At 49.3% G+C, this 22,243-nt stretch overlaps 11 protein-coding genes across 11 annotated transcripts; 7 read left to right on the forward strand and 4 right to left on the reverse strand.

Annotated features, from left to right (window-relative positions):
* Nucleotides 1–618: 618 nt before the first annotated feature.
* DEU56DRAFT_829232 (Formamidopyrimidine-DNA glycosylase N-terminal domain-containing protein) lies at nucleotides 619–2,819 on the reverse strand. Its single transcript, XM_041354466.1, has 11 exons — nucleotides 2,373–2,819; nucleotides 2,198–2,313; nucleotides 2,086–2,131; nucleotides 1,943–2,019; nucleotides 1,807–1,884; nucleotides 1,498–1,753; nucleotides 1,275–1,444; nucleotides 1,188–1,223; nucleotides 1,024–1,134; nucleotides 872–958; nucleotides 619–815 (listed from the first exon to the last, which is right to left on the reverse strand). Exons 1-11 carry the CDS (start codon nucleotides 2,530–2,532, stop codon nucleotides 723–725), a joined length of 1,230 nt encoding a protein of 409 aa, XP_041203678.1. The 5' UTR covers nucleotides 2,533–2,819; the 3' UTR covers nucleotides 619–722.
* On the forward strand, nucleotides 2,820–5,291 carry DEU56DRAFT_829234 (major facilitator superfamily domain-containing protein). Its single transcript, XM_041354467.1, has 14 exons — nucleotides 2,820–2,993; nucleotides 3,057–3,068; nucleotides 3,119–3,234; nucleotides 3,283–3,301; nucleotides 3,352–3,541; nucleotides 3,588–3,619; nucleotides 3,672–3,708; nucleotides 3,758–4,213; nucleotides 4,262–4,377; nucleotides 4,429–4,572; nucleotides 4,622–4,699; nucleotides 4,750–4,800; nucleotides 4,850–4,872; nucleotides 4,932–5,291. Exons 1-14 carry the CDS (start codon nucleotides 2,906–2,908, stop codon nucleotides 5,160–5,162), a joined length of 1,593 nt encoding a protein of 530 aa, XP_041203679.1. The 5' UTR covers nucleotides 2,820–2,905; the 3' UTR covers nucleotides 5,163–5,291.
* A 22-nt stretch (nucleotides 5,292–5,313) lies between these two features.
* On the forward strand, nucleotides 5,314–6,810 carry DEU56DRAFT_46532 (uncharacterized protein). The gene has a single exon (XM_041346356.1). It carries the CDS (start codon nucleotides 5,486–5,488, stop codon nucleotides 6,731–6,733), a length of 1,248 nt encoding a protein of 415 aa, XP_041203680.1. The 5' UTR covers nucleotides 5,314–5,485; the 3' UTR covers nucleotides 6,734–6,810.
* Nucleotides 6,811–10,852: 4,042 nt separating this feature from the next.
* Nucleotides 10,853–12,692, forward strand: DEU56DRAFT_917382 (uncharacterized protein; the record flags this gene model as incomplete). The annotated part of the gene is made up of 3 exons (XM_041357980.1): nucleotides 10,853–10,880; nucleotides 10,941–12,202; nucleotides 12,249–12,692. 3 exons carry the CDS (start codon nucleotides 10,853–10,855, stop codon nucleotides 12,690–12,692), a joined length of 1,734 nt encoding a protein of 577 aa, XP_041203681.1.
* A 286-nt stretch (nucleotides 12,693–12,978) lies between these two features.
* DEU56DRAFT_829261 (uncharacterized protein) lies at nucleotides 12,979–15,962 on the reverse strand. Its single transcript, XM_041354468.1, has 4 exons — nucleotides 15,494–15,962; nucleotides 15,290–15,437; nucleotides 14,260–15,238; nucleotides 12,979–14,210 (listed from the first exon to the last, which is right to left on the reverse strand). The coding sequence occupies exons 1-4, from the start codon at nucleotides 15,772–15,774 to the stop codon at nucleotides 13,324–13,326; spliced, it is 2,295 nt and encodes a 764-aa protein (XP_041203682.1). The 5' UTR covers nucleotides 15,775–15,962; the 3' UTR covers nucleotides 12,979–13,323.
* On the forward strand, nucleotides 15,963–16,783 carry DEU56DRAFT_829263 (thioredoxin-like protein). The gene is made up of 3 exons (XM_041354469.1): nucleotides 15,963–16,233; nucleotides 16,285–16,690; nucleotides 16,743–16,783. Exons 1-2 carry the CDS (start codon nucleotides 15,997–15,999, stop codon nucleotides 16,477–16,479), a joined length of 432 nt encoding a protein of 143 aa, XP_041203683.1. The 5' UTR covers nucleotides 15,963–15,996; the 3' UTR covers nucleotides 16,480–16,690; nucleotides 16,743–16,783.
* DEU56DRAFT_829267 (trimeric LpxA-like protein) lies at nucleotides 16,771–17,867 on the forward strand. The gene is made up of 3 exons (XM_041354470.1): nucleotides 16,771–16,911; nucleotides 16,968–17,200; nucleotides 17,254–17,867. Exons 1-3 carry the CDS (start codon nucleotides 16,901–16,903, stop codon nucleotides 17,541–17,543), a joined length of 534 nt encoding a protein of 177 aa, XP_041203684.1. The 5' UTR covers nucleotides 16,771–16,900; the 3' UTR covers nucleotides 17,544–17,867.
* DEU56DRAFT_829275 (uncharacterized protein) lies at nucleotides 17,868–19,377 on the forward strand. The gene is made up of 6 exons (XM_041354471.1): nucleotides 17,868–18,070; nucleotides 18,131–18,220; nucleotides 18,274–18,318; nucleotides 18,368–18,436; nucleotides 18,494–19,085; nucleotides 19,139–19,377. The coding sequence occupies exons 1-5, from the start codon at nucleotides 17,891–17,893 to the stop codon at nucleotides 19,061–19,063; spliced, it is 954 nt and encodes a 317-aa protein (XP_041203685.1). The 5' UTR covers nucleotides 17,868–17,890; the 3' UTR covers nucleotides 19,064–19,085; nucleotides 19,139–19,377.
* DEU56DRAFT_829282 (reactive mitochondrial oxygen species modulator 1-domain-containing protein) lies at nucleotides 19,378–20,137 on the reverse strand. The gene is made up of 4 exons (XM_041354472.1): nucleotides 19,975–20,137; nucleotides 19,798–19,869; nucleotides 19,649–19,742; nucleotides 19,378–19,591 (listed from the first exon to the last, which is right to left on the reverse strand). The coding sequence occupies exons 1-4, from the start codon at nucleotides 20,031–20,033 to the stop codon at nucleotides 19,445–19,447; spliced, it is 372 nt and encodes a 123-aa protein (XP_041203686.1). The 5' UTR covers nucleotides 20,034–20,137; the 3' UTR covers nucleotides 19,378–19,444.
* On the forward strand, nucleotides 20,138–21,355 carry DEU56DRAFT_863904 (Pex12 amino terminal region-domain-containing protein). The gene is made up of 5 exons (XM_041355365.1): nucleotides 20,138–20,214; nucleotides 20,264–20,341; nucleotides 20,394–20,474; nucleotides 20,525–20,808; nucleotides 20,867–21,355. The coding sequence occupies exons 1-5, from the start codon at nucleotides 20,157–20,159 to the stop codon at nucleotides 21,332–21,334; spliced, it is 969 nt and encodes a 322-aa protein (XP_041203687.1). The 5' UTR covers nucleotides 20,138–20,156; the 3' UTR covers nucleotides 21,335–21,355.
* DEU56DRAFT_829286 (Sm-like ribonucleoprotein) lies at nucleotides 21,356–22,222 on the reverse strand. Its single transcript, XM_041354473.1, has 5 exons — nucleotides 22,056–22,222; nucleotides 21,971–21,997; nucleotides 21,856–21,918; nucleotides 21,611–21,692; nucleotides 21,356–21,557 (listed from the first exon to the last, which is right to left on the reverse strand). The coding sequence occupies exons 1-5, from the start codon at nucleotides 22,092–22,094 to the stop codon at nucleotides 21,505–21,507; spliced, it is 264 nt and encodes an 87-aa protein (XP_041203688.1). The 5' UTR covers nucleotides 22,095–22,222; the 3' UTR covers nucleotides 21,356–21,504.
* Nucleotides 22,223–22,243: the final 21 nt, after the last annotated feature.

Below are 22,243 nucleotides of genomic sequence, written 5' to 3' on the forward strand. Positions count from 1 at the left end.
GAGGCAAGCTGTCACCCTCGGGTTTCGGACCTGTGATATACCAATTGATGCGACAGCTTTTGAATTGTAAAAATGGACACGTATAGTGCATGCGGCCAACGGTTTAGCACTGCCAAGTAGGCTGGAGCTGCTGGACCAATAACCCTATACCGTTCTTGCCCGCAGTATGGATCAGCAGCGATAGTTGACGAGTTTCCGGAAGGAGCCGGATGAACACCTTTCTTAAAGATCCAAACTACTTACAATTGGGGCCCGAACGGCACATAGATATTCATCGCGGTGCGCGGCGTGCCCCGTGAAAGTGACATGATTGTTATTGTCATCAGACCCAATTTCAAAATTTTAGCAGCTCCAGCTCCGAAGCTCAGCGAATCCCTTGGGAATGTTTCGAGATGTACGGTCTTTGTTACGTTTCTAGTAGCTGTGGAAGAACAATCATCATTCTGGGGTTCGAGGAAGGGACGGGTGTTTATTTATTGTTTAGCGGCATGGGGTAAATCTACCACACTGATGGTGTTAGCACGACACGGACCTCCGTGTAGTGACGTCAGCATACAGGTGAGATTCATGAGATTCGAAGGGCTGGAGCGTCAGGGCAGCTCATGTCACACGACGAGAGACAGAGTATTGGGTAGTTCAAAAAATAGAGGATGGCCATAAAGCCGATGAACGCACATACAGGGATGGTAAAACTGTACCTAAAGGCATACAATCCCGAGCGCTCAGTGCTTTTTGAGGCGAGGACGCTTCTCACGGAGAGGCTCTCCTGTATACGAAGAACCTACGCTCTTTCTTCTGGTAGTCTCGGATTTTAGCTGTAAAATGCAGTTGTGCAGTTGAGTGCCGAAATTCCCAGAGTTGAAATTCTTACCTTGCGCTTGCGCGATGCAACCATGGGACGATCATCATCATCGTCTGAAGACAAAGGCGTCAAATCGCTCTCGTCCTCTGTGGTGGCCTAGGAAGTTCAAGGGATTTCAAGGGAGTGAACATGCAAAGCTGAAAGCTGAACCTAAAATGTACCTCGGTCTTCCCTGCTCTTTGCTTGTGCGGAAGGCATTGGACCTCAGCCACAAAGGCGGAGGTACGGCCACCAACAGTGATCCACTTGATAGTCGCAGATTCCCCAGAAGGCTCAAAACACCTAAAATTAGTGTGTGCGAGCAGAGTCGAGGAAACAAGCATACTAGCTTCATGGATTGCTGCGCCTTCTTACCTTTTCCCTGGCGAAGGTTTTGGAGATCAGCAGATCGTCTGACGGAGGTGAAAATTACCCAGCGATGTTTGAAGAGCCAATGAGAGGGGTATTTCTCATCGTCGGCATCGGCTTCCACAGCAATTCGACAAACATCAGCTACTTCACGGTGCAAGGCTTCGACTTGGTTTTGTAGAAAAGTATTGCACCGCTGTTCAGGGTGAACCTTTGCTTGATATAATATTTCATCTGATCACAGATCCCATAGGATAAAACATCGACAATCCATAAAATCCCCTCACCAGCAAGGTAGTTTCCAACGCCTGCACTGAAGGATTGGTCTAATAGAAGAGCCTTGATTGGACACGACCTTTTCAGAACGAGGGTCTGAAATTCCCACAGTGGAGGCATGGTTAAGATTGGATCGAAGCCAAGTCCAGATATAGGCGGTTCTTCTCTGGGGTGAATGACAAGACGAATACGCCCCAGGCGACGTGCGTCAGAAAATGCCAGTTCGGTTGTTGTGCCTGATGTCTCGGCCTCGATGTGCAAGATGAACTGTCGAAAGCTGGCAGTTAGGTGGCAAATACAAGAAAGGGTGAATGACAAACCTTCATGAATCTAGGCGGCCATACATCGGGGTCCTCGTGAACTTTCCTCCTGTACTGAATGGTAGGCTGGCCCTTGACCTTGAAGGAAATGGTGGACCCTGATCGAAGAATGCACGGAAGACGTATATAGACGTACATGTAGCATCCCGGTCATACCGAAGTGAAGTAAGGGCATCCTCCCTGCACCTTCGAGCTCAATGTAGAAATATTTTCCTGGGACGAAATTCCCATGAGTCCGACGGCAGCTATTATAAGAGAGCAGCGCAGCTCCGAGCGTACCATATCGGAACGCATCTTTCACGACGCGACCACTGATTTCCCTACCCTGTACCAATGAACAAATAGATGCATGCGTCAGTCAGCCATCGGAACTAACATGCGAAAGACACACAAAGTCCTCGTGAGATAACGGTCCTTGAAACACAAGGTTGTCCTCGGAGGTTTCTACCCGAATGATTCTGTTTCCTTTGGTAATTGACCTGAGGAGGGCAGTTGCGCGCTCCACTTCTGATACGGCAACGGGTGAGTGGACCGGTACATAGCCATGAACCATGGTAAGAGCTTACCCGGGAGTTCAGGCATGACAGTATGACAGCTCACAAGGCCTCTTGCGATGGTAACTGACGGGTACAGTGATGAGTGGGTAAGTCCATTTGTCGATTTTTCCCATTGACTCATTACTTGATTCGGCAATTGAAAGTCAATGAAAATTTGCTTCCGGCTCATCAGGGTCCCTCACTCTGGTAGTACCACTACTGTGAACTGTATCGCAGGAACACCCGGGCACTCGTACGACAACCTAGGCCCTACAGGCGCTGTGCTGCGCTGGGACAGCTTTCAGTTACTGTAACGGTCCCCCCGAGAGCTGATGGGGATACTGTCTCCACGCCTAGAATAACCAATTAATTTTCCCGATGGTAAACATATGGTGACGGGCCACGAACGGGCCACGGGTAAGCAATACTGGAGCAAATCAACTGTATATTAGGATTGAGTAAGCTTTGATTGCCAAATATATAATCCAAGAACTCCTCTTCCTCCCACCTCCGCGCTTTGCCAACTAATCTCTTCAGCTAGCTTTCCCTTTGCGCAAGCTGCAATGGGTCTGAGACTTTACATGCCTTTCAACTCCAATCAAAAGCCATGGGGGCTTCGCTGGCGGTCATCTGTTTGGTTCATCACTACAGGTACGTTTGATTCTAAATCTCTATTCAAATACTAGCACTTAAAATCCATTTGCTGCCCGCCAGTCGTCGGTTTCGGTCAGTAACCGTACATGCCAGGATGCTATCCGTATTCATGCGCATTTCAGGCATTACCACCGATTTATTGGTTTACTCAATCATCATCCCCGTCTTGCCGTTCCAGCTCGAGCGTTTGTCATACCATAAGGTTTCCTCGCTCACAGGTTGGCTACTGTGTGCATATGTGAGCTGAATCCTCATTATCATAAACCCCCTCACTCATCTACTCTAGTCCGCCGGGCTGGTCCTTTGTAAGTTCGTTCGTTCCACACCATATGAAGTGGTTTTACAATTCCCTCAGCAACAATCCCTATTGCCATGCACTCAGAACGATATTCGACGAGACGAATGCCATTGATCCTTGGCCTCCTTGCGCTCATTGGTTCCCAGGTTATGTTCATGGAGGCCCCCAATTACGCAATCATGGCTGTCGCTCGTGTGTTGCAAGGAATTAGCTCTTCCATGGTCTGGATTGTAGGCCTGGCGCTTTTGTGAGAATATTTTTGGGCACCATCACACAAACTAATCTCCAATTAGGTGCGATACCACGCCAGAGAAAAATGTTGGCAGTGAGTTTTTATGAAAATAGCAGTCTGGCTTCCATCAATGAACGTTTCTCAGGACAATTGGGTATTGCAATGACTGGCCTATCCGTCGGGTGAGTATGTTTAGACTGTACGTCCGCGTTGTTGTCTCACTGCCAGAAGTCTTCTAGTTGGTTCGCCCGCTGGTGGTGCCTTATATTCTCGCTTCGGCTTCCGCGCCCCATTCATCTTTGGGGAACTGTGTGCAGTTGTCGATCTTCTCCTCCGGCTTCTTCTCATTGAAAGGGATGTTGCATTGAAATGGGGCTACGACCCATCAGAACCCACGGCTGTAGTGATTATGGAGGCGCCGGACGCTTCTTCTACACCTGAAATTCAGCTCTCCTCCATCCCAGCCGCTCATGTGCATGCAAGCACTGATGTGGAAATTAATAAAGTAGAACGATCGATAGCTTCGGACAAGTCTCTATTACCCAACGCACGAAAGCCCTCAATATCACGCAAATCAATTCTTGACTCGGCACTCAATCGCAAACCAACACCATTACTCTCAGTAATTATCAAATTATCGCAGTCACCTCGCGCATTAGTCGCTCTAACCATGACGTTCGTATATGGGTAAGCATTGTCCCATAGTACCGAGACGTGCATTCACCGTTGCCACAGACTGGTACAGAGCATGCAAGAGCCCTCCCTTCCGCTCCATCTCCAATCTGTATGGAATTTTAATTCAGATCGGGTGGGTCTTGCCTACCTGGCAGCAGTCCTCCCAGCCTTGATCTGTAAGTTACGCAGTCTATGATAATACGTCGCCCCGTCTTAAAGAGTTGCAGCGTCACCACTAGCGGGCTATTATGTTGATCAAGCGGGTTCCGACTACATAACATGCATATGTCTGATCCTTGCATTGCCGTGGTGGATTGTCATGACCCTACGACAGTCATTACCCCTGTTTATTTTTGCTCTCGCCGCTCAAAGTATGTTTGTGCCATTGCTATATGTGTCGCTCTGACCGTTTCTGCCTAGGTTTCTTCGTTTCTGGTGTCGTTGCGCCTGTGACGACTGAACTTGCATCTGTGTCTCGAACAATGGCAGGCGTCGGGTGTGAGTGATTCCCAACGAAATGCGATGCTTCATCTCCTGACAACGCACAGATGCTCATGTTTATGGCGCGTTTAATCTTGCGTTCGGGATTGGTACAGCGGGTGAGAAATCATATTTTCGTCTCAAACACAGTTTCTGACTTTTTCCCAGTGGGTCCTGTGATCGGAGGACAGGTTAGCATCCATGCCAATAAATGCAACAGCCACGTTTTTGATCGGATGTCGTTTTCTAGATATATGATCATGCGAGACATGGGTGGACCGCCGTTTGTTGCATTACGGCGGCGCTCATCGTCGTCTGCGTCACTCTCGCGTTCTGCTATACTGGCGCTGATCCTTTACTTGCCAAGGTTCTGCGTCATCATTACCCCATTGATTCAATACGAAAGAACCCAGACGAAGAATCTAGCAGTACTGACAATACTAGCCGGACCTATATCGTAGCAGGGACTGATTTTGCGTAGACGTGGACATTTTTTACATTATAGGTTTCCCTATTCACTTGGAAGTTCATGTGTATCATACATATATAGCATAGGCCAATGGACAATAGGGAAAACTACATATCCTAATCAAACGAATTCTGGTACATATGCATGTTAGGTTAGCTTCGTTTCAGAGACTTGTTGCGGTTGCAATTTGCACCTGCTTTGTCACACCACCGTCAACTTGGAAACGGTCTGTCCCCAATTTGACCCTCAGCCAAAGGCCCAAAGGCATCATTCACTCCTTTATACTGTATCTATAGTCTATAAGTGTCTGGGCGTGTGCGGGGGCTCAAAGGCCGATGAACCCTCTCCGAGATATCTCACATCCTCAGTCTCCCGTCCCGAACCAATCAAACCTCACGTCGGGTTCTAACCCACTCAATGCTCCTTCTGTTGTCCCAGTAGACAACTCCGTCAGCATCGCTCACCGACAGGAGACTCAGGACAATCTGAGACAAGCATCCGTTGCTCTAGATGCTGCATATGAGCGTGTCGCACAACTCAGACACAACATCAACAATCTGCTCAACCGGATGCCACCGGGATTCGCAGAAGGACGCTCGCCCGCCCGCGGCCGGACCCCAGAGTCCAGTATCGCACCCCAGCATGCTGCCTTGGTCCTTACCGGGTCCGATGCTCCAGAGTCTGACCAGGACTTCAATAGACGCGTTCAGAGGTTGAGAACTATTATCAATCCCTCTGCCAGGCAGCGCCTGGAAGATTTCGAAAATATGGCAAGACGGAGGAGAGGCTCCACGTCAGAGCGTGCATCAGATGTGTCACGCAATATATCCCAGTGGTGGGATGCACCTGCCGATGTACCCTCTCGAATGCTCCCGCCTCGCGCCCGTTCCCCTCCGATGCCAGACCTAATTCTTCCTGCAAACAACAGAGCCCGTCTTTCAAACAGTCTGGAAGAACGTTCTGCTTTCCGCAGCGACCATGGGATCATAAATCCCGATGATCCCACCACTATGATCGGGCGACAAGTGGCAGCGCGTACTGCCTCAGAGCGTCAGAGCATCACTCGTCCGTTCGAACAACGACTCCAAGATCAGACCTCTGTCATTGCGCGGGATCTAGCGAGCTTGGCTAGTCGGCTTGTGACGCAGGGAGTCCGCCGCCTTGAAGCTGCTCGGCAAGCAGAGTCTGAGCAGCCAAGCGTGAACGATAGATCAATTTCACAGGGACAAGGGACCTTTGTGGCCCCTTCGGAGACAGAGATGGACTGGGAACCTACCATACCACAGTCAAGCAATGATCCACTCTTGACTCTAGTGCTTGATGTTGCAGCTGTGCCCAACTCATCCATACATCCTTCTCAGCCATCGGGTCGTACGAATAGGCGGTGGACCAGTGACCACACCGACCGAACGCTACTTATAGATGAGCGGGATCAACGCCCCCCCAGCGTGCCGGAAAGACCGCCACCCCATTTTCTGAATGCTAGGTCGTGGCCTAGAGAAGTGACTGCAAACGCTGCAGGTGAAGCTTCGACGTCTTCGGGCTCTGCTAGACGCCGCAGGGGATGGGGTACGTGGGCGTAATTACTAAATATACTGCTCTGAAGCTCAATTTCAGCGCGTCTCAATGCGGATGGAGATGAGGTTATTTCGGATGACGAAGATGAAGTCGAGCGCAACCGTCGTTCGCAGCTGCGTTTGATGTATGCTCTACCAGATGCCACTGTGTCATCTGCGTCACCTAGAGACGAAGAACACTCCTTCCCATACACGTCCATCATGCATCCCCTGGATGATGATCCAGCAGAGGCTATACGCGTGCGTATCAACTCCCGTCAGGAATTCAAAGAAGATTTTTTTTCCCATACTTTCTCTTCGCGTACTTACCCACAACATGTTGATCCTTTGCCGATGCCCATTTCAGAGATGATTCGTCATCCAACTGTTCCCGCACAGGTTCCGCAGTTTATTCCAGTTTCTAAACATGCTAGCCTTGCGGGACGGTGACAAACTTTAACCCTTCTTTTTTATTGATATCTTGATGCTCGCACTATATGACAACATAAACATACATATTTGGTCTGTCATTACGATCACACTCATAATCCGAAACAAACGGTGCAACGGAAAGGACGACAGGGACGGAAATGATGTTCTGGCTGACGGTATGGTACAGTTACTGCACAATCCGAGCCTCGGAATGATGATGGGTGCCTGTTCCGGAAGCTAATCGTTCCCCGAGCCATCTCTCCGCAGAAGACAACGTCCTTTTGCAGTTTCCGATTTTTCTGTATACTTCTCAAACACATCTCCAGCGCGAGTGCACTTGCGATTCTGGGCGACGGAGCATTCAAAGGCGATGTTATCCAGACGATGAACGGGGCTGGCCCGAGACCACCGAAGAGTTGATCCGGTGCACGCAGGTCTCTCTTCGGGAGATTGAAATCGGCCCCGCAACAATACCAGTTGCCCAAAAGAAGATCAGGGTATGTGAACTATTGGACGCAATGTTACGAGGGGCACTTCATGTCGTACATACGCTGTACGATATGCCGCATCTGCAATTATTGTGGCCCATCAGAAAGGCAAGCGTCCAACTCTACGTCGGTGTTAACGAAGCTGGTGCATGATTAATACTTCTTCTTGTGGCCCTGTATGTGACGCGCTTCACGCAGAATGCTATCGCTCATGTTATATCTCCCGACTCTCCGTGATCTGCCATATCCACAATAGAAGATCCACGTTCCGAAAAACGGAGTGCTACAGCGGCTCGCCTTCTACTATGCAAGACGTTATCTAAAGACCATGTAAGGCATTGAAGGAGATGACAGGTGCGAGATGACGGGAGTAAGGCATTCCAGACCATATTTACACTCTGAAACAGAACTTGAAGCCGCGCATATTGTTAAGGTCGATTTTGCACGAGGTCTATCCTTCAGCTACCAAGTCATTGTGCCTGAAGTTCCAGCTGATCTGTGCCAAGTTCCAACAGAAGCATTTGGAAAACGGCTTTCAGTCAAGATGGAGTCGACAGCAGTTTCACAAACCTCCAGTCAAGAATATCGCACAAGAACCAGATGTGGCACTGCATGATGAACACGCATCATATGCGCACATCCGCTAGGGTCACCAACCGTCGCTTACCACCCATGAGCATAATGTGACATCGAAACCACTGTTCAAGTCAGTTACGGTCTCGACATTTCTGCTGTTTTTGGACTGACCACTGGTCGTCGGTTCCTTGACACAGCAGCAATAGTATATTGCCATTGCGGCATTAGGAGACATTGTTGCATATAGTGCGTGGTGATCCTATTCGTCTACTTTCCAGACACGTACACTCGTACTACGTGCGTGCGGAGGTATTCTGTCTTCGAGCATGAGCTCCAAATCCGAATAGAAGGCTGAAATTACTGATGACGGAAAGAAGTATCTATACAGTCGCTGGCTCTAGCACTGCCGCCGTAGACGAAAGCCTGATAGATGATCATTCAATATTCAAGCCAGGTCAGGACTCGTGGTACTAACTACTTACTGCAAATGTTACAAGAAACAATACGTACCAGAGTCGCCGCAGGCAAGAGGATTGCGTACCCGGGGGTGTAGTCAACGAGCCTGGAGGAGATATGCCGTGGATCCTTCGGCTTGATCCCCCCTGTTCCACGCGCAACGAAATCCCCGATACGGGCGGGACGTGAACGACAGTCCTGCTAGTCACCCACGTACATCGTATGGACGCCCTATGTGTCTGAAGTATGCGCGGAACGGGCTTCATCATGGACATTTTTTTGCTGTCACTTGGTGGCCAACACGTTGGTTTAAGTTAAGAATGGTCAGCGCCAACAACATGCATCACCTGTGGGACTTGGCTATTGCCTGACTTGGTGCGTTAAAGACGAGGACATCTCTGCAATGGCCTGTCTGGGCCAAAGTCTGGAACACAGCATGCCAATCCGCACTTACAAGCAGAGTATGACAGCCACTCTGTGTCTAAGTATAGCTCGTCACCGTTTCTCATGCCTGCTCACTGCTAGCACCAGTGGCAACAGCACCAATGACTTTTCCAAATCTGCACAAAAGAAAACGGGCGGCGGGCGGGAAAGGTGACGGACAAGCAGAGTTGAGGCAGAGAATGAAAACATTCCAATATTATGAATGGTGACATGTTGAAGGACGGCGACAGGCACCTTGGATGGGATGTCTTTGCATGCGTCATGGCCGTTGCGACCATCGAGCGGGGTTTACAAGAACGTCGCTGCGCCTGGACTTGCCGTCGGCTACCGGTGTGCAGCTTGTGATCCGTTCAAGTTGTCCCCGGGCCAGACTTGGGCCAGACTGGTCAAATCTCCGTCTGCAACAAACAAACAAACTTCGCACCGACTCGGATCCCTTGAATTTGTACTCCACCACCGCTGTGATGTCAGTACTGCATCATGCGCTGAACGCACTTCAAGCTGTCTCACCCGTGGCAATTCATTCACTGAACCCATTCCTTTGAGTTATGATGGACGACTCAAAGCATTGAGAGCAATTTCGAGTCACTACTAGATGAGACTGCACCGTGACAGTACAGTTTCAAGTTGGTGTCTTCCTCTCTTGGAGCACGGATTCTCTTCTCACACGATGCAAGACAATATCCACCCATAAGTAGTTTTTTATTCTCAACACACAGCAACAGACTCAGGAAACCCTGCGTCAAACGTACTCCACAGTACACCGCCATCATAGCTATAGCGATGCGGTAACTACGCTGTTTCATATAGCACACGCACACGCCGGCAGGGGATTAGCAACTTGACAGACAAGCAACAGATCTTTACATCTCTCATCGTCGAATCTACTACACTTATACAGCTTTTCGGTGGAATGACAGGGGCGTTGAAGCTTGAAGCAGAACGGCATGAGGAACCTGCTTATCAGTACCCATTTTTCGTTTGTCTCATGGCTGAGTTCGGCCTTACGATCTTTCAGTGGAACGACGCGGGCGAAGACCGGCACAGTATTCTTGGTCCCACGTTTTGCAAAATTCTGACCCATCACCAACAGTTTATAACTGGTCCAAGGCATCCTTGGCGGACTATTCGAGACCATACTCTTATCTATCAGCACAGCCGGCGATACTCTCAAATATCACATGTGTCCGCTGTCAACAAGACATTTATGACATCTTTGAGAGTTGTCAATAAGACCAAAATCGTTTCCTGAGGCCCCAGGAGCATCGTCGGCGCACATGAACCAGTCATCACCCATTGCGACATGGATTTGAAGCGCTCGTTCATGACTCACAACCGACAGACCAATGTGTTCAGTGCTACGACGTATGAATCTCCATGATGGAACGTTTGGAGAGTAAGGTGAGATAATTATGTACCTTGTTGATGAGCGAAGGGTTCTTCGAAGCTTGAATCATAAACAAGTACGGTACATCTTAGTCACCCCAAGAAACCTAGCAAGTACCGTACTTGTTTATGCCAAGATTTTGGAGCCGAAGTACTTCGAAAGCCAGAACAGTAACATGGCGCCATGAATTTGCACACATATAAAATACGCCCAGATGTGTTGACAGTACTAGTATCCGTTCCTTTCTACAGTAGTCTGGTAAGAGGTTTTCTATATAAAAAATTGGCAATACTAAAGACCGGGGTGCTGGTTTATAGTACACTGAAGGCATTCATCACATCTACCTTGCGTAGCCGAAAAAGAATGCGTTGGCACACTTGCTCTCAGGCATGTAAGTGCAATGAGTCGTCCATAGCTTTCTGGTTTCTCACCCATTCCATCTGCCTACTAGTAGCTCTCTTGCTATTGGTGCACTCTAGATCTGTCGTTGGAATCGACTGGAATCAGTGTTTCACCGACATCACGGCGAATGCAATTGCCACCAATAATTTAGCCGGTCTCCTCAATCTCAACGGAGATCCCGTGTCGAATATTTCTGATGCCACAGGGATCAGCTACTCACTGTGCATCTCCTTCTGTGGGAGCGGATTGCATTTCCAGTGGTCTGCATTTTCGCAAGATTTCAGTTCGTGGCTACTGCCATACCTGGCACTGATTTCGCAGCTCCCTTTTGGGGCACAGGATAGGTTTGATAATCTCATGTCTGCTTTGTTGACTGTCGGGTCACCAGTACTTGCTGGTTACTCTCTAATCATCACCCTCCTTAACTCTCGCTGGATCAACCGCCAATTTAGACAAGCGGTGAACTATCCAAATTCAGGTTTCGTAGTCTCTATTGTCAGCAGCCTTCAGCAAGTCCCACTAGGACTGCATTCCGACCCCATACGCTTCGCATCTCTTGTCATCCTTCCGGAAAACGACTGCTGGTGGAAATACTTCTCTCAGATGGTGGACTACTCTCATAGTACGTGGTCAATCGCGTCTGGGACATCCATCGTCTGGGTTGTCGTCTCCTATATCCTGTCCATAACCAGCTATGTCCAGTCATCAACAAGCTTAAGCGGTGTCGCAAGCAATGTGGCCGACGGGGGAGCCACTGGTTCAATGTGGCTGTGGTTGATTTCAATAGTCGTCGGATGGCTGTTACTATCCCCAAAATGTGATTTCAGACGCTTACAAAAAGCTTATGATCAAGCCGGCCAACACGCGCGCGCAGGGATTATTCATGCTCATCCACCTGCGTTCACTGAAAAAGCTTTGACCATAACTGCTCAGGATCAGGATGTTGTATCCCCAGACGAACTCCTCACCCCCCCGGTGTTTAATTACTCGCGTTCGCTGCAATGGGCATCTACAGCAGAGACTATCTTCCTGGCGTACAAAACAGCATCAGAGAAGGCTGAAAACCGTATTCCCGTCCATTCTGATAGTGATAGTGACTGGGTCAAGTCCGACGACCCTAAATCTATCCACCCCGACAATCGACTACATGGGTCCAATGAGCAAATCATTGCTTATTGTGCCGCACAACCTCGCAGCCGCTGGGCGCCTGGCGTGTTCACAAGAATGGCTCAAGCGTCATGTGCTTCGCTTGCATTACAATGGGGAACAGTTGGAGGAGCGATTGTGATAGAGTGGTTCACTCCTACGATAGTGCGTTTCTTCTGGTACACTCAATATTTCAGCTGACTTCAGGTAGGGCATGGGGTGTCGATCTCTGGGTTTCCTCGTTTATGGAGTCGTATCGACTGTCATTTGGATAATGCTCCTGACATCCAGTATTCTCGCCCACTACTCCGCAGCTTATTCCTCCTCTCAAGCGTTACCGGCACGTATTGCTCTGGCGTTCTCGCACTTGCTACGAAGGATGGGCAAACTTTTGGCCATTGCAAACTCCATCTGGGTGATCATGACGTGTGTTTTCCAGTATTCCTACTTCTACGATACATGCTACTGCGATTCCAGTATGATTAGCAGGGGAAGGGCTGCTGGATACGTGACGATGATGGAAACCACAGCCCAAGTTGCAGAGACCAAGTCTGCCTGGATTGGTGGCCTCGTCCTGGCATGTACATCAGCGGCAGCTTTCGTAATTTTCGTGAGTCTTTTTATGGATACTCTTAAGCCTGAGCCTTCGGCATGATTATTGTTGCAAACGTATAACTTATGTAGATATTTTTGTTTACCGGAAGCTATCTCTTACCAACGTTGGCCCTTGTGCAATATATACCTTTGACTTACTTGTTCCGATCCACATCTAACTCCTGATTACACTCATTAGTCTATCCTTTCTACAGGACCTTATAGCTAACTAAGTCTGAACGCTGACATCCCCAATAGAAGTTCCACGGTCCGGAAAACAGTAGGCTGCAGCGTCTCACCTAAAGACCATCATGATGTAGATCATTGAAGAAGATTCCAGGTGTGTGGTGACTCTGAGAGCCAGGCATTCCGGACCATATGACTCCCACCACACCCTGAAACAGAGCCGCATATTAACTTAAAAGCAGGTCCCAATCCCGTTCATGTCACATCGAGAATATTAAGCATTCGGAAGTCTGAGTGTGATACATATGATATCCCAATGTCGAGTCTCCAATACCCAATTATCTCGATGATTACATACCACCAAACTCCAATTAATCAATATTCATTATTTCCAACGTTCTACTACACAGCTCATACGGTATCCTGCCATCCAAACCACAGGGCAGCACCCGGCAAAGAATATAATTTTGAAACTAAAAACATAAAACAAAGGATCAAAATAGCCATCACTGCGCAGGGGACGCAGCAGCAGCCTGAGGCTGATACGCCCCATAATAATTGGGCTGGTAAGCATACCCCCCTTGCTGCGCGGTGCCGCCTGCTACGGCAGTTCGCATATGCGGGGGGAGCGTCGGAGGGACGTAGCCACCCGTGCCAGCTGTTCCTGTGCCCCAGATCGTGCCCGCAGCAGCTTGGGGTGGTTTCCCAGTGACGGTATTCGCCACTGCGCGCTGCCCAGCCTGTGCAGTGTTGCTGAAGAACCCTGCATAACTCGTTGGAATCGTTGCAGATGGGGTCGCAGGTGCGGTTGTGGTTATGACCGTCTGCGGTGTCCCCGGAGCAGCGGCCGTACTCGTAGTGGCAGCAGCTTGGGTTGGAGGCTGATATTGGTACCAGGAAGAGTAGGCGTATTGCTGTTGCCCTGATGCTGCGTATTGCTGGTTAGCATAGTATTGCGTGGCAGCTTGGGTCTGCCCCTGCGTGCCATATGAAGCAGGGTAGTACGAGGGTGTCTGTCCTGGCTTGTACTGATAATTACCACGGTAGCCTGCTGCTGCTGCATAATTGTACGAGTACTGGTAGTTCTGTGCAACTGCGGCTGCCGCGGCAGTTGGTGTTGCAGCTGGTGTTGCAGGGGCGGGTGTGGGCGCGGCTGATGGCAGAGAGGGCACTGCAGTGGCGGTGGATTTGATGTAGAGTGTTGAGTTGTCGCGAAGAGCTGTTGTGCGGCCTGTAGGTAGAGTACCGTACCAGCCTTGTGAGGGTGCAACAGGGAGTGTACGATGTAGTTTGTGGAGTGTAGTGGGGGAGGGAATAAGTGGCACATCATCACTCCCCGATTGTCGGGGCCGTAGTGATGCCAGCAAGGTGAGTGACTCGAGAATGCTTTGAGCTGTAAGGAAATGTAAGTCTGGCAGTAGAATCCTCCAAGGTGCCCTTACCAGTATCCCACTCTTCCGATCCTTCTTCAACCGCATGGAATCCCCCTTCTTTCGAGAGCCGTTGTCTCTGAAGCTCTTCTAATCGCCTTAAAGCTTTTGTGTTTCGATCTAGCAGCTCCTGAACAGCATTCTCCAATTCTAAGCTCTTGAGGACAGACTTCAGGGAGGCGACCTGTTCTTTTGATAGCAGGCCGTCCAAAGTCTCTTCGTCGTCATCATCCTCAAGTAATGGGTCAATGACGTTATTTTGCTCTTGCTCTTCTCCCTCCGTTGAATGCAGCCCTTCCATAGGCAAACACTGTGTAGCCTCCTCAGCAGCACGCGCTTTCTCAGTGGCCCAACCCTTCTTCCTATCCTCCCATCTCCACAAGACCTCCCCAAGCGCCTCTCTTCCGGTCTCCACTCCCTCCTGATCGAAAGTTGGAGCGAAACTCGCATAAGGACCATAGTCCAAAAATGACCCACAGCTCACACGCCGAGGGCCGGGAAGCTTCGACCGGTGTCCTGGAGGCTTCTTCGGTACGTAGGCACCCAGCGTCATCGGAGCTTGCGTGTCTGTGAGAGTAATAGTTGACTTGGAGGCGTCGTCGGAGTATACGAGGGACGAAGGTGAGGGGAGGATTGCAACGAGTTCTGCGTTGGCAGTTTGGAGGTCTTTGATCTCTTTAGAGAGGTCCGTGCCGAGGGATGACCACCAGGTGCCGGACGGGAGGCGTTGCATGAGCGCATATCTCTTACACTGTCCGGTGTGAGATAGTTTATCGGGCAGGCTCGGGCTGAGAGGTGGTCCATCTGCAGCACATGGCTCTGGATTGACTGGGATTATGGATTCGATGTCGAGGGGAAGCGGGACGGAGTAAAAGGATGCCTGGTTGAGGAGGGAGATGGCAAGATTGCAAAAACGCAGTTGTAGCGCAGTAAGAGAGGATGCACGAGACCTCGCGTGATGAGCTACTGGAAATAGATTCTGAACTGCGGACTAGAAGCTAGTCATGAGTCGATTCGATGTCGGAGAATGGAGGAAACTTACATGGAGCACCCTGAGTGGGTGCTGTGATGATTCGGTGAGGAGAGTACGAAGAGAACACGTTCCCGTTTGGGATTTTGAAGTGGATGGCTCGGATGGATTTGTGGCGGGAAGGGGAAAGACGCGGTCAAGAAGACCTTGAGAATCGACCCTGTGGAGGCGATTAGAACATGTGGCGAAATGAATTGATAAGAGTAATTGACGGACTTTTCAAGGATTTCAAGGACCTGTTGCGCGATTGAAGTGTCTAAAGGGACATCGGCTACATGGTCAAGCTCGGGCAACTTTCCCTTGGATAACTTGTCGTCAGTTGATTCCTCCTTTATGCCATTCTCGGAACGATGCTGCTTTGCTGCAGGCTGGTCGTCGTCTGGAAGTGAAACGCGCTTGCGTTTCTTTGTGGATTGCTTTGTACGTTGTGGAATTGCTGGATCTGGGTGTTTATCCTTTTCATTCTGCTGTGTCGCTGAACGAGTCGCTCTAGCCATGGTAAAATTGTTCGCTAAGTAGTCCCAATAGATTTTGAAAGTGGCGAGCAAAGATTAGGGGATGAACGCGTTCAGGGCTCAACGCGTCGATGGTCGAATTAGAATATTAATCCTCACGCAGACAATTGTCGATGTGAGGTCTTCTCTCCTCAACTCGTTTCATACTCCGATCAATCTCACACGCAAACAAATTCATACTCCGACTCCCTCCTCTTCTGCCCCATGGCCACAAAACAAATCCTTAGGGCTCAGTTGCGCTCATATCCTGCGAATGGTCACTCGGCATACCTCCCACAGGTCAGGAAGATAGTCCTAGAATACTGCCAGAAACTTCCTTCTTCCACCAACACCCGTACTTTCATCTCAAATGACCTCCAACGCGTTGCATGGCAGAACCCGCATGTAGAATTCGTGGTCAAGCAGCGCAACGGTCATGAACCAATAGCAAGGGGATTATACGGTTCTGTGGCGTCTTTTTGTGATGCCGAACTCTCTTCTGACCTGATCATAGTTAATGGCCGTGACAAGGTCATTCCTTTGCAGGAGTTCGAAGTTAATGGTGTTGAGAAAAAAATTCAATTACTACTCGACTCCTCGGGTGCGAAGATAAAGCAACTCAAGAAGGGCCGCATTGTGGAGAGTACGACGGAGGCCGCAAGGGGTATATGGAGTGGGCTGCATGTTGACACTCCGTTCAAAATATAGACGGGGTTATTTAATATTATTGAAAGATCATTTTTGCAGCAGATTCAGGCTTACCGTGATGTTATGACGATGCCGTTGGACTTGTTCTTCAAAGTGGGTTTCAAGCTAGACTTCATTTTAACATTCACCGCTACGTGACATGGTCCCGCAACTGCTTCAATCCCCGTTTTATTGAACGAAGGACTAGTAGGACCGTAGGTTCCACCATATGCTGCATAAGTGAGTTTTATAAGCACGAGGGCGAACAAAAACTTGTCTCCTACACATAATGTTTGATCGCCGGTCCCATTCATCCATATGTAGGGGTCCCGATTGATATATCTAACTTCTAAGGAATAGCCATGCTCGAATCCTTAGAGTGTCTGTAAATATAGCCAGGGTCTTCAACGTCCCTAGGGTTAAGGTTACCTCTCTTGAACTCATGCCACCTATGTAAGTTAGTTAGCTTCATAATTACCTGCATCCAGTGGTGACGCTGTGACTTGCAGTCGCGATAAGTTCACGATCCATTCAAGAGCGGTGGTCTGCCAAGATGTAGAATTAAAGGGTGATATCACCATCGGACCAGGCACAGTCGTACACCCCAAAGCCACCATCTTCGCAATAGCTGGTCCCATCGTAATTGGTTCGGGTTGCATCATTGAGGAGGCCGCAATAATAGTCAATCGCCGCAAAGAAGTGATGAGGGTCGGTGACAATAATTTGTTCGAGATTGGTTGTCGTACGTTCTTTCCTTCTTCCGTACCTCCAGTCATGAACTTCCTTCTTGCATAGGCGTCGAATGTCCATCCGTTGGCAACTTCAACACTATATCGACGCGTGCGCGCGTCCACCATACTGTGCGAATATCAAATTACTGTGTCATTGGTGCTGCGTGCCTCGTGGTTCCTACCGACGACGAGACCCTCGACGACTACACGTCTATCTTCGGACCCGCTGCAGAAAGAAGGACTTGGAGTGGAAGGGGAAGGATTCAAGAAGCGGACTTGAGGTTGAAACACGCAGAGTATCTCCGTGAGATGCTACCAAAATTCAATCGACTACGGAGGGGGGATGGTGCTTGACGTCTTGGTACACGTTTTTTCTTGCCTCAGCCTCGGAGGATCACACGGGCATCAACATCAATGACACCGGTAGGTAGATCCGTCGCACATAATCGCCTGTCTATTCCAAGGTAATGACCTACACTGGAATTACATGTAATTGCGCATGTACATGTGGAACAGCAGTGGGGATAGAGCATCCCCACTGTCGTTTTATATGCCTTGCGTCTCGATGGCCTTCGTGTGAAATCATTCGTGTGCTGCAGACCGTATACACACGATGGTATGAGTACTTGGGAGTCTCTGGGATGTCACGATGTACCTTAGGTACCCGGAGTTAACTTGCCGACAAACACGCCTTTGCCACCATGCAAGATGACTCACATCCGGTATTCCGAGCCTTATCTTTATGCATTCTTGGCCCATTTCCTAACTCTCATAGCCTTGCAACGTGTATTCGGAACACATTCAAATCGCACTCAGAATGCACGCTGGCTCTCTCACTCACCCCAACTACCATGTCCGTCACTCAAACACCCAGGTTCACCGTAAGCGCCCTGGCGGATCTCTGATGTCATATTGGACTGACCATATATCGACTCTCAAAGCACTCAGAAGACTTCGAGCAGCCCACCTACTTTTTCGCACCCGACGACGAGATTCTGAGAGATTGGCTGGATACTGATACCATAGTCAACGTGAGCACATCCCCCTCGCCGCACTAGAAGCCTTTGATGGACCGTTCCTGCAGTCCATCATCGATCTTTCTCCGGTCAACACTTTGAGTGATCTAGCAGTGAGTCGTCAGATCAATACAACACGTGGCATCCCTAACACATAGCCAGGACATAACACCTGAAGAAGAATTCGAGGGTAATTACTCTCCAATGCCGCATAGCCTTCGAAGAGTTTTGGTGTGCACTTATCTCCACTATACATACAACAACCCATAACCCACTCTTCCCATATAGACCCCACCTTTGGAGTGCGATGAATCCTGCAGCAGACGTAGAAGCATACTATTTGAGTCCTCCATGCCTTCAAGCCCAGGAATGCCCTCTTATTCGCGATATCGCTCGGAGTATCTCCGGCCTCCTATGCATCGTGCACGCCAAAGCGTCTCATCCATCGCATCCTGCTCGACCGTGTACACAAAAACAGCTCCCACTCAAGTAAAATCAATCCTAACTCGACATGACTCGGGAATCTCCCTTGCGACAACAAAGACTTCTCGCAAGAAAAAACGGTCGCCTCCGTCGGTGAAGTTCGTCGAAGCACCAATGGTATATCATGGTCATTCACCAATCCCTTCCCCTCCGCATTCCCCTCCGGCAACTTCGTCAGGTCGAAGAAAAAAGGAGCCAAGACGATGGTTTGCACGGTGGTGGAAACCCAACCCACCTCCGAGACCAACAATATCTGGCCCATACAGCCTAGCGCGTACAGCATCACTGGTCGACGTGTACAGCAGTCGTTCCAAACCAACTCAGTGCGGGAGATTGAAGCGGTTCTGGGTACGTGTAACGAGCGCGGTTCGATAGCATCTAAGTCCGCCTTCTCCACGTAAGTCAACTTCCATCGAATTATGGCGGTGATTGCGGACTACGTCCCTCCAGGTTCTTCTTTGCGTGGCGCTGCCGCTTCTCACCTCATGCGGGAGTTGATTTCCTGCATCGGACCTGCGGTTCTAGAGAGGAAGAGAACATATGAATTTGACACCTAAGGTATTAGCTATGTTGAATGTTCACCCATACATAGACTGGACACGAGCCGCAGAGCGCGCTTGCAGGTCTTTGCAGCATGTCATGTTTTGTTATACCCCTCACACACACACTGCCCACCCGACACACGCAATGTTCTTAGCTAGATCATTCATATCTCATCTCAACCATGTATCAATGCACAAATTCTCAATATATGCACTACGCAGCTGTTCTTCGTGCCCTTTCTGCATCCCAACGTGCGCGCATCAGCGTGGCGCCCTCAGCCTTCGAGCGGACAAGAGGAGGGAGGAGTTGCAGACGGGCGGCTTCCATGTGTGGCGGTAGGAGTGCGTCGTTACGGATGACCTGTACCACGATGATGTCAAGAGCTTCCGAGACAACCCATGGAGAAAAAACACGTACGGAACCGATAGCTAGGAAGAAAGAGAAAGTTGCGGCGCTGCTAAGCATATACTGCGAAAGCGTGGCGAGGAACCCTCGAGGACCAGTGCCGTTTCTGTGTAACATGTTTTGTAGTAAAAAATGAAGGTGAAAGTCGGTTGACTTCTTACCGAAGGATACTGTATGAACCAAAGATGAAACCGATCGTCAGGCCGACGCCTCCACCCATCATCGCGCCCATTCTGAGGGATTATGTTTGAGAAGGGTTATGATGGGGTAGCTAGGACCTACTTCACTGTCAATCGAATGTAAGAACTTGTTCTTGAATTTGAGATTTATGTTTAGACGTACATTTTTGCCATGTGGAAGGTTCTTGTGCTCTGTTCGCTGCAGGGATGGGTGGCATTGCAGTAAACTCGCAGTGATGAGTGAGTGAAATGTGTAAGTAGCCAGTGAGTACTTGAGTACTATGTGAACCGTGTGGTGGCAGAAAAGAGTAGCAGCAATTGAGGCCGAAGTTACCGAAAACATGTCTGCATCTTCATCACGCCTGCCTGCGTTTCCCGACGCTCAGCAGGCTCAAATTAGTGAGTTGTCTCGTTGCTCTTGTATGAAGGAAGGCTGATCAGGATACAGTCAGGGCGAACCAGAGAGACTTGTTCCATGTGTCATCGTTGAGGGAACAGGCAGAGTCAGTGCTTCGATCGTGGCTTGGTGCGGTTTTATGTTTCTTTTCCTTGCCTCGGTTCTGACGATTGACGGAAAGGTACAAGATGGCTCACGCGATGGGACAAGGAGGTCGAGCTAGCTGTGAAGCTCATGTACTACGGACTATCCGTTGGTAGAGGTGGTTATATATCATCTGCGAGGTTTTGCGTTTTACTGACCGCATGATAGCCGTTCAGACTCTCGGAGAGGAGTACACAGATATCTGGGAGTACTCTTCTGCCGGAAGAACACCCTCGCATTCTCTAAGAGCTGCGCTGATCCTCCTCCCTACGCTTCCTTCATATGTTCTTGCGCGCTGGGGCTCTCAGATCAGTGCGCTGAGCCCGAGAGTGGGCGAATTGCTCAAGGTGCTGCAGGTGTGTTTGGAAGTAGGGACGGAGATCAACCTGGCGGTGTTTTACCTGCGGGGCACGTACTATGATCTGGTGAAGAGGATGTTAGGCATTCGACATGTGGGTTGTGTCTCTTATTTTCAACGAATAAGAAACTAATCTAAATATTTGGTGGCAGGTGTCTTCCATCCCAGAGAACCCTCATGTTCGGCCGCCGTCATATTCGTTACTTGGCATACTCATTGCGATACGCCTCCTCCACCGTCTCATTACATTTTTGCGCAGTAGATCTCAAGCTGCTTTGGACAAGTCCTCAGGGAAGCGTCCCCTGGATTCGACGAATGAGATGTTCATCGATGATCGACCTATTTCTAAATTGCTCGGCGTCTCTGCCTCTGAGTCCGATGTGAAACCAGCGGAAGAAGACGAGAACACAATCTTAGATGTCACGTCGATACCACCGCACCAGCGGGCAGGAAGGACGTGCACGCTTTGTCTGGAAGAACGAACAGATAGCTGCGCGACAGAGTGTGGGCACCTGTTTTGTTGGGGGTGCATTGTGGGATGGGGGCGGGAGAAGGCAGAGTGTCCATTGTGTAGACAGGCACTTAGTCTTACGAGGTTATTGCCGATTTACAACCTATAATTTTATGTTATACTCTGATCTGTTGTATTATCGAATTGTCCTTCATGTCTTAACATTTGCTGAGGTACGTCAGTAGCAGCACAAAATTATTATGATACATTGTGGGAGCACATCATATACCGGTGTGTGCAGAAAGACAAGATTTTACATCAACAGAGCCGGTGACCATATCATACCACCTGTTGGATGAGGGTGATGTTATCGCCTTTTAGTAGTATACGACCTGGATCCATATGAGAAATGCGTCTACGAAATGGATCAAGATAAGGATCTCACCAAGCTCCCGTTGTGGTTTAGCGTCTTTGACGTAGACTTCTGTAGCCTCGTCGACCACGACATTCATGAATTCGTCAAATCCCTAAAGATGCAATATGTCAGCTCAACGGACCTCGAGATAAGTAATTCAAGAGAAGGAAGAAAAACAAGCAAGATCGCCGCGCGTCACGCAAATACGGGCATCATGGCCTTGCCAGAGACGTGCTTCAACGCTCAAATGTTCGAAACTAGGAAGTTGCACGTACGATGATACGCCCTTCGATCCGCATCTCGATGTTGTCATACAGCCATATAACGACTTTTGTTCGCTATATGTGCATATTAGTGTCAAGGGAGAGAGCATGGCATGCTGGAGCAGACCTGCTGCAGGTTTTTGAAGATCACATTCTGCGCAAATAAAGATCATCGGTAAATAGAAATTGACTTTTTGAACGGGGAAACGTACGATGGGCTGCACTAACACTCTTTGTTGGCGTCCAGACATGATGTGCAGATATTTTTACGGGTGAGGATGCGTAAACCTGAGCGTACTAGCAGCTTGCTCGAGTCTTCTTGTTGAAGACAACGGATTGCAGGGGTTTGCTTATGAAATGTTTTCCCACAAGTGTTTTGACATTGAAGTTTCGGAGGACG

Source organism: Suillus clintonianus (genome assembly GCF_016758775.1).
Source record: "Suillus clintonianus strain FC179 chromosome Unknown DEU56scaffold_106, whole genome shotgun sequence".
Classification (NCBI taxonomy): Eukaryota; Fungi; Basidiomycota; class Agaricomycetes; order Boletales; family Suillaceae; genus Suillus; species Suillus clintonianus.

What these genes read in the sequence shown, in the direction of transcription:
- DEU56DRAFT_46532 (XM_041346356.1), top strand. Translation starts at nt 5,486, where the DNA reads ATGAACCCTCTCCGAGATATCTCACATCCTCAGTCTCCCGTCCCGAAC.
- DEU56DRAFT_829286 (XM_041354473.1), bottom strand. Translation starts at nt 22,094, where the DNA reads ATGTCTGGACGCCAACAAAGAGTGTTAGTGCAGCCCATC. An exon ending in TCTTCAAAAACCTGCAGCAG is followed by an intron (nt 21,919 to 21,970) that starts GTCTGCTCCAGC and finishes ATGCACATATAG; the next exon opens with CGAACAAAAGTCGTTATATG. An exon ending in GGATCGAAGGGCGTATCATC is followed by an intron (nt 21,693 to 21,855) that starts GTACGTGCAACT and finishes TTGCATCTTTAG; the next exon opens with GGATTTGACGAATTCATGAA.
- DEU56DRAFT_829232 (XM_041354466.1), bottom strand. Translation starts at nt 2,532, where the DNA reads ATGAGCCGGAAGCAAATTTTCATTGACTTTCAATTGCCGAATCAAGTA. An exon ending in CGTTATCTCACGAGGACTTT is followed by an intron (nt 2,132 to 2,197) that starts GTGTGTCTTTCG and finishes TCATTGGTACAG; the next exon opens with GGTAGGGAAATCAGTGGTCG. An exon ending in GGCCGCCTAGATTCATGAAG is followed by an intron (nt 1,754 to 1,806) that starts GTTTGTCATTCA and finishes AGCTTTCGACAG; the next exon opens with TTCATCTTGCACATCGAGGC.
- DEU56DRAFT_829234 (XM_041354467.1), top strand. Translation starts at nt 2,906, where the DNA reads ATGGGTCTGAGACTTTACATGCCTTTCAACTCCAATCAAAAGCCATGG. An exon ending in ATTGTAGGCCTGGCGCTTTT is followed by an intron (nt 3,542 to 3,587) that starts GTGAGAATATTT and finishes ATCTCCAATTAG; the next exon opens with GTGCGATACCACGCCAGAGA. An exon ending in GCCAGAGAAAAATGTTGGCA is followed by an intron (nt 3,620 to 3,671) that starts GTGAGTTTTTAT and finishes AACGTTTCTCAG; the next exon opens with GACAATTGGGTATTGCAATG.
- DEU56DRAFT_829263 (XM_041354469.1), top strand. Translation starts at nt 15,997, where the DNA reads ATGGCCACAAAACAAATCCTTAGGGCTCAGTTGCGCTCATATCCTGCG. An exon ending in CAATAGCAAGGGGATTATAC is followed by an intron (nt 16,234 to 16,284) that starts GGTTCTGTGGCG and finishes GACCTGATCATA; the next exon opens with GTTAATGGCCGTGACAAGGT.
- DEU56DRAFT_863904 (XM_041355365.1), top strand. Translation starts at nt 20,157, where the DNA reads ATGTCTGCATCTTCATCACGCCTGCCTGCGTTTCCCGACGCTCAGCAG. An exon ending in CGCTCAGCAGGCTCAAATTA is followed by an intron (nt 20,215 to 20,263) that starts GTGAGTTGTCTC and finishes ATCAGGATACAG; the next exon opens with TCAGGGCGAACCAGAGAGAC. An exon ending in AGTGCTTCGATCGTGGCTTG is followed by an intron (nt 20,342 to 20,393) that starts GTGCGGTTTTAT and finishes ATTGACGGAAAG; the next exon opens with GTACAAGATGGCTCACGCGA.
- DEU56DRAFT_829282 (XM_041354472.1), bottom strand. Translation starts at nt 20,033, where the DNA reads ATGCCACCCATCCCTGCAGCGAACAGAGCACAAGAACCTTCCACATGG. An exon ending in TCCACATGGCAAAAATGTAC is followed by an intron (nt 19,870 to 19,974) that starts GTCTAAACATAA and finishes ATAATCCCTCAG; the next exon opens with AATGGGCGCGATGATGGGTG. An exon ending in TCTTCCTAGCTATCGGTTCC is followed by an intron (nt 19,592 to 19,648) that starts GTACGTGTTTTT and finishes ATCGTGGTACAG; the next exon opens with GTCATCCGTAACGACGCACT.
- DEU56DRAFT_829275 (XM_041354471.1), top strand. Translation starts at nt 17,891, where the DNA reads ATGCAAGATGACTCACATCCGGTATTCCGAGCCTTATCTTTATGCATT. An exon ending in ATACTGATACCATAGTCAAC is followed by an intron (nt 18,221 to 18,273) that starts GTGAGCACATCC and finishes CCGTTCCTGCAG; the next exon opens with TCCATCATCGATCTTTCTCC. An exon ending in ATAGCCTTCGAAGAGTTTTG is followed by an intron (nt 18,437 to 18,493) that starts GTGTGCACTTAT and finishes CTTCCCATATAG; the next exon opens with ACCCCACCTTTGGAGTGCGA.
- DEU56DRAFT_829267 (XM_041354470.1), top strand. An exon ending in TTTGTTCGAGATTGGTTGTC is followed by an intron (nt 17,201 to 17,253) that starts GTACGTTCTTTC and finishes CTTCTTGCATAG; the next exon opens with GCGTCGAATGTCCATCCGTT.
- DEU56DRAFT_829261 (XM_041354468.1), bottom strand. Translation starts at nt 15,774, where the DNA reads ATGGCTAGAGCGACTCGTTCAGCGACACAGCAGAATGAAAAGGATAAA. An exon ending in ACCCACTCAGGGTGCTCCAT is followed by an intron (nt 15,239 to 15,289) that starts GTAAGTTTCCTC and finishes ACTAGCTTCTAG; the next exon opens with TCCGCAGTTCAGAATCTATT. An exon ending in ATCGGAAGAGTGGGATACTG is followed by an intron (nt 14,211 to 14,259) that starts GTAAGGGCACCT and finishes ATTTCCTTACAG; the next exon opens with CTCAAAGCATTCTCGAGTCA.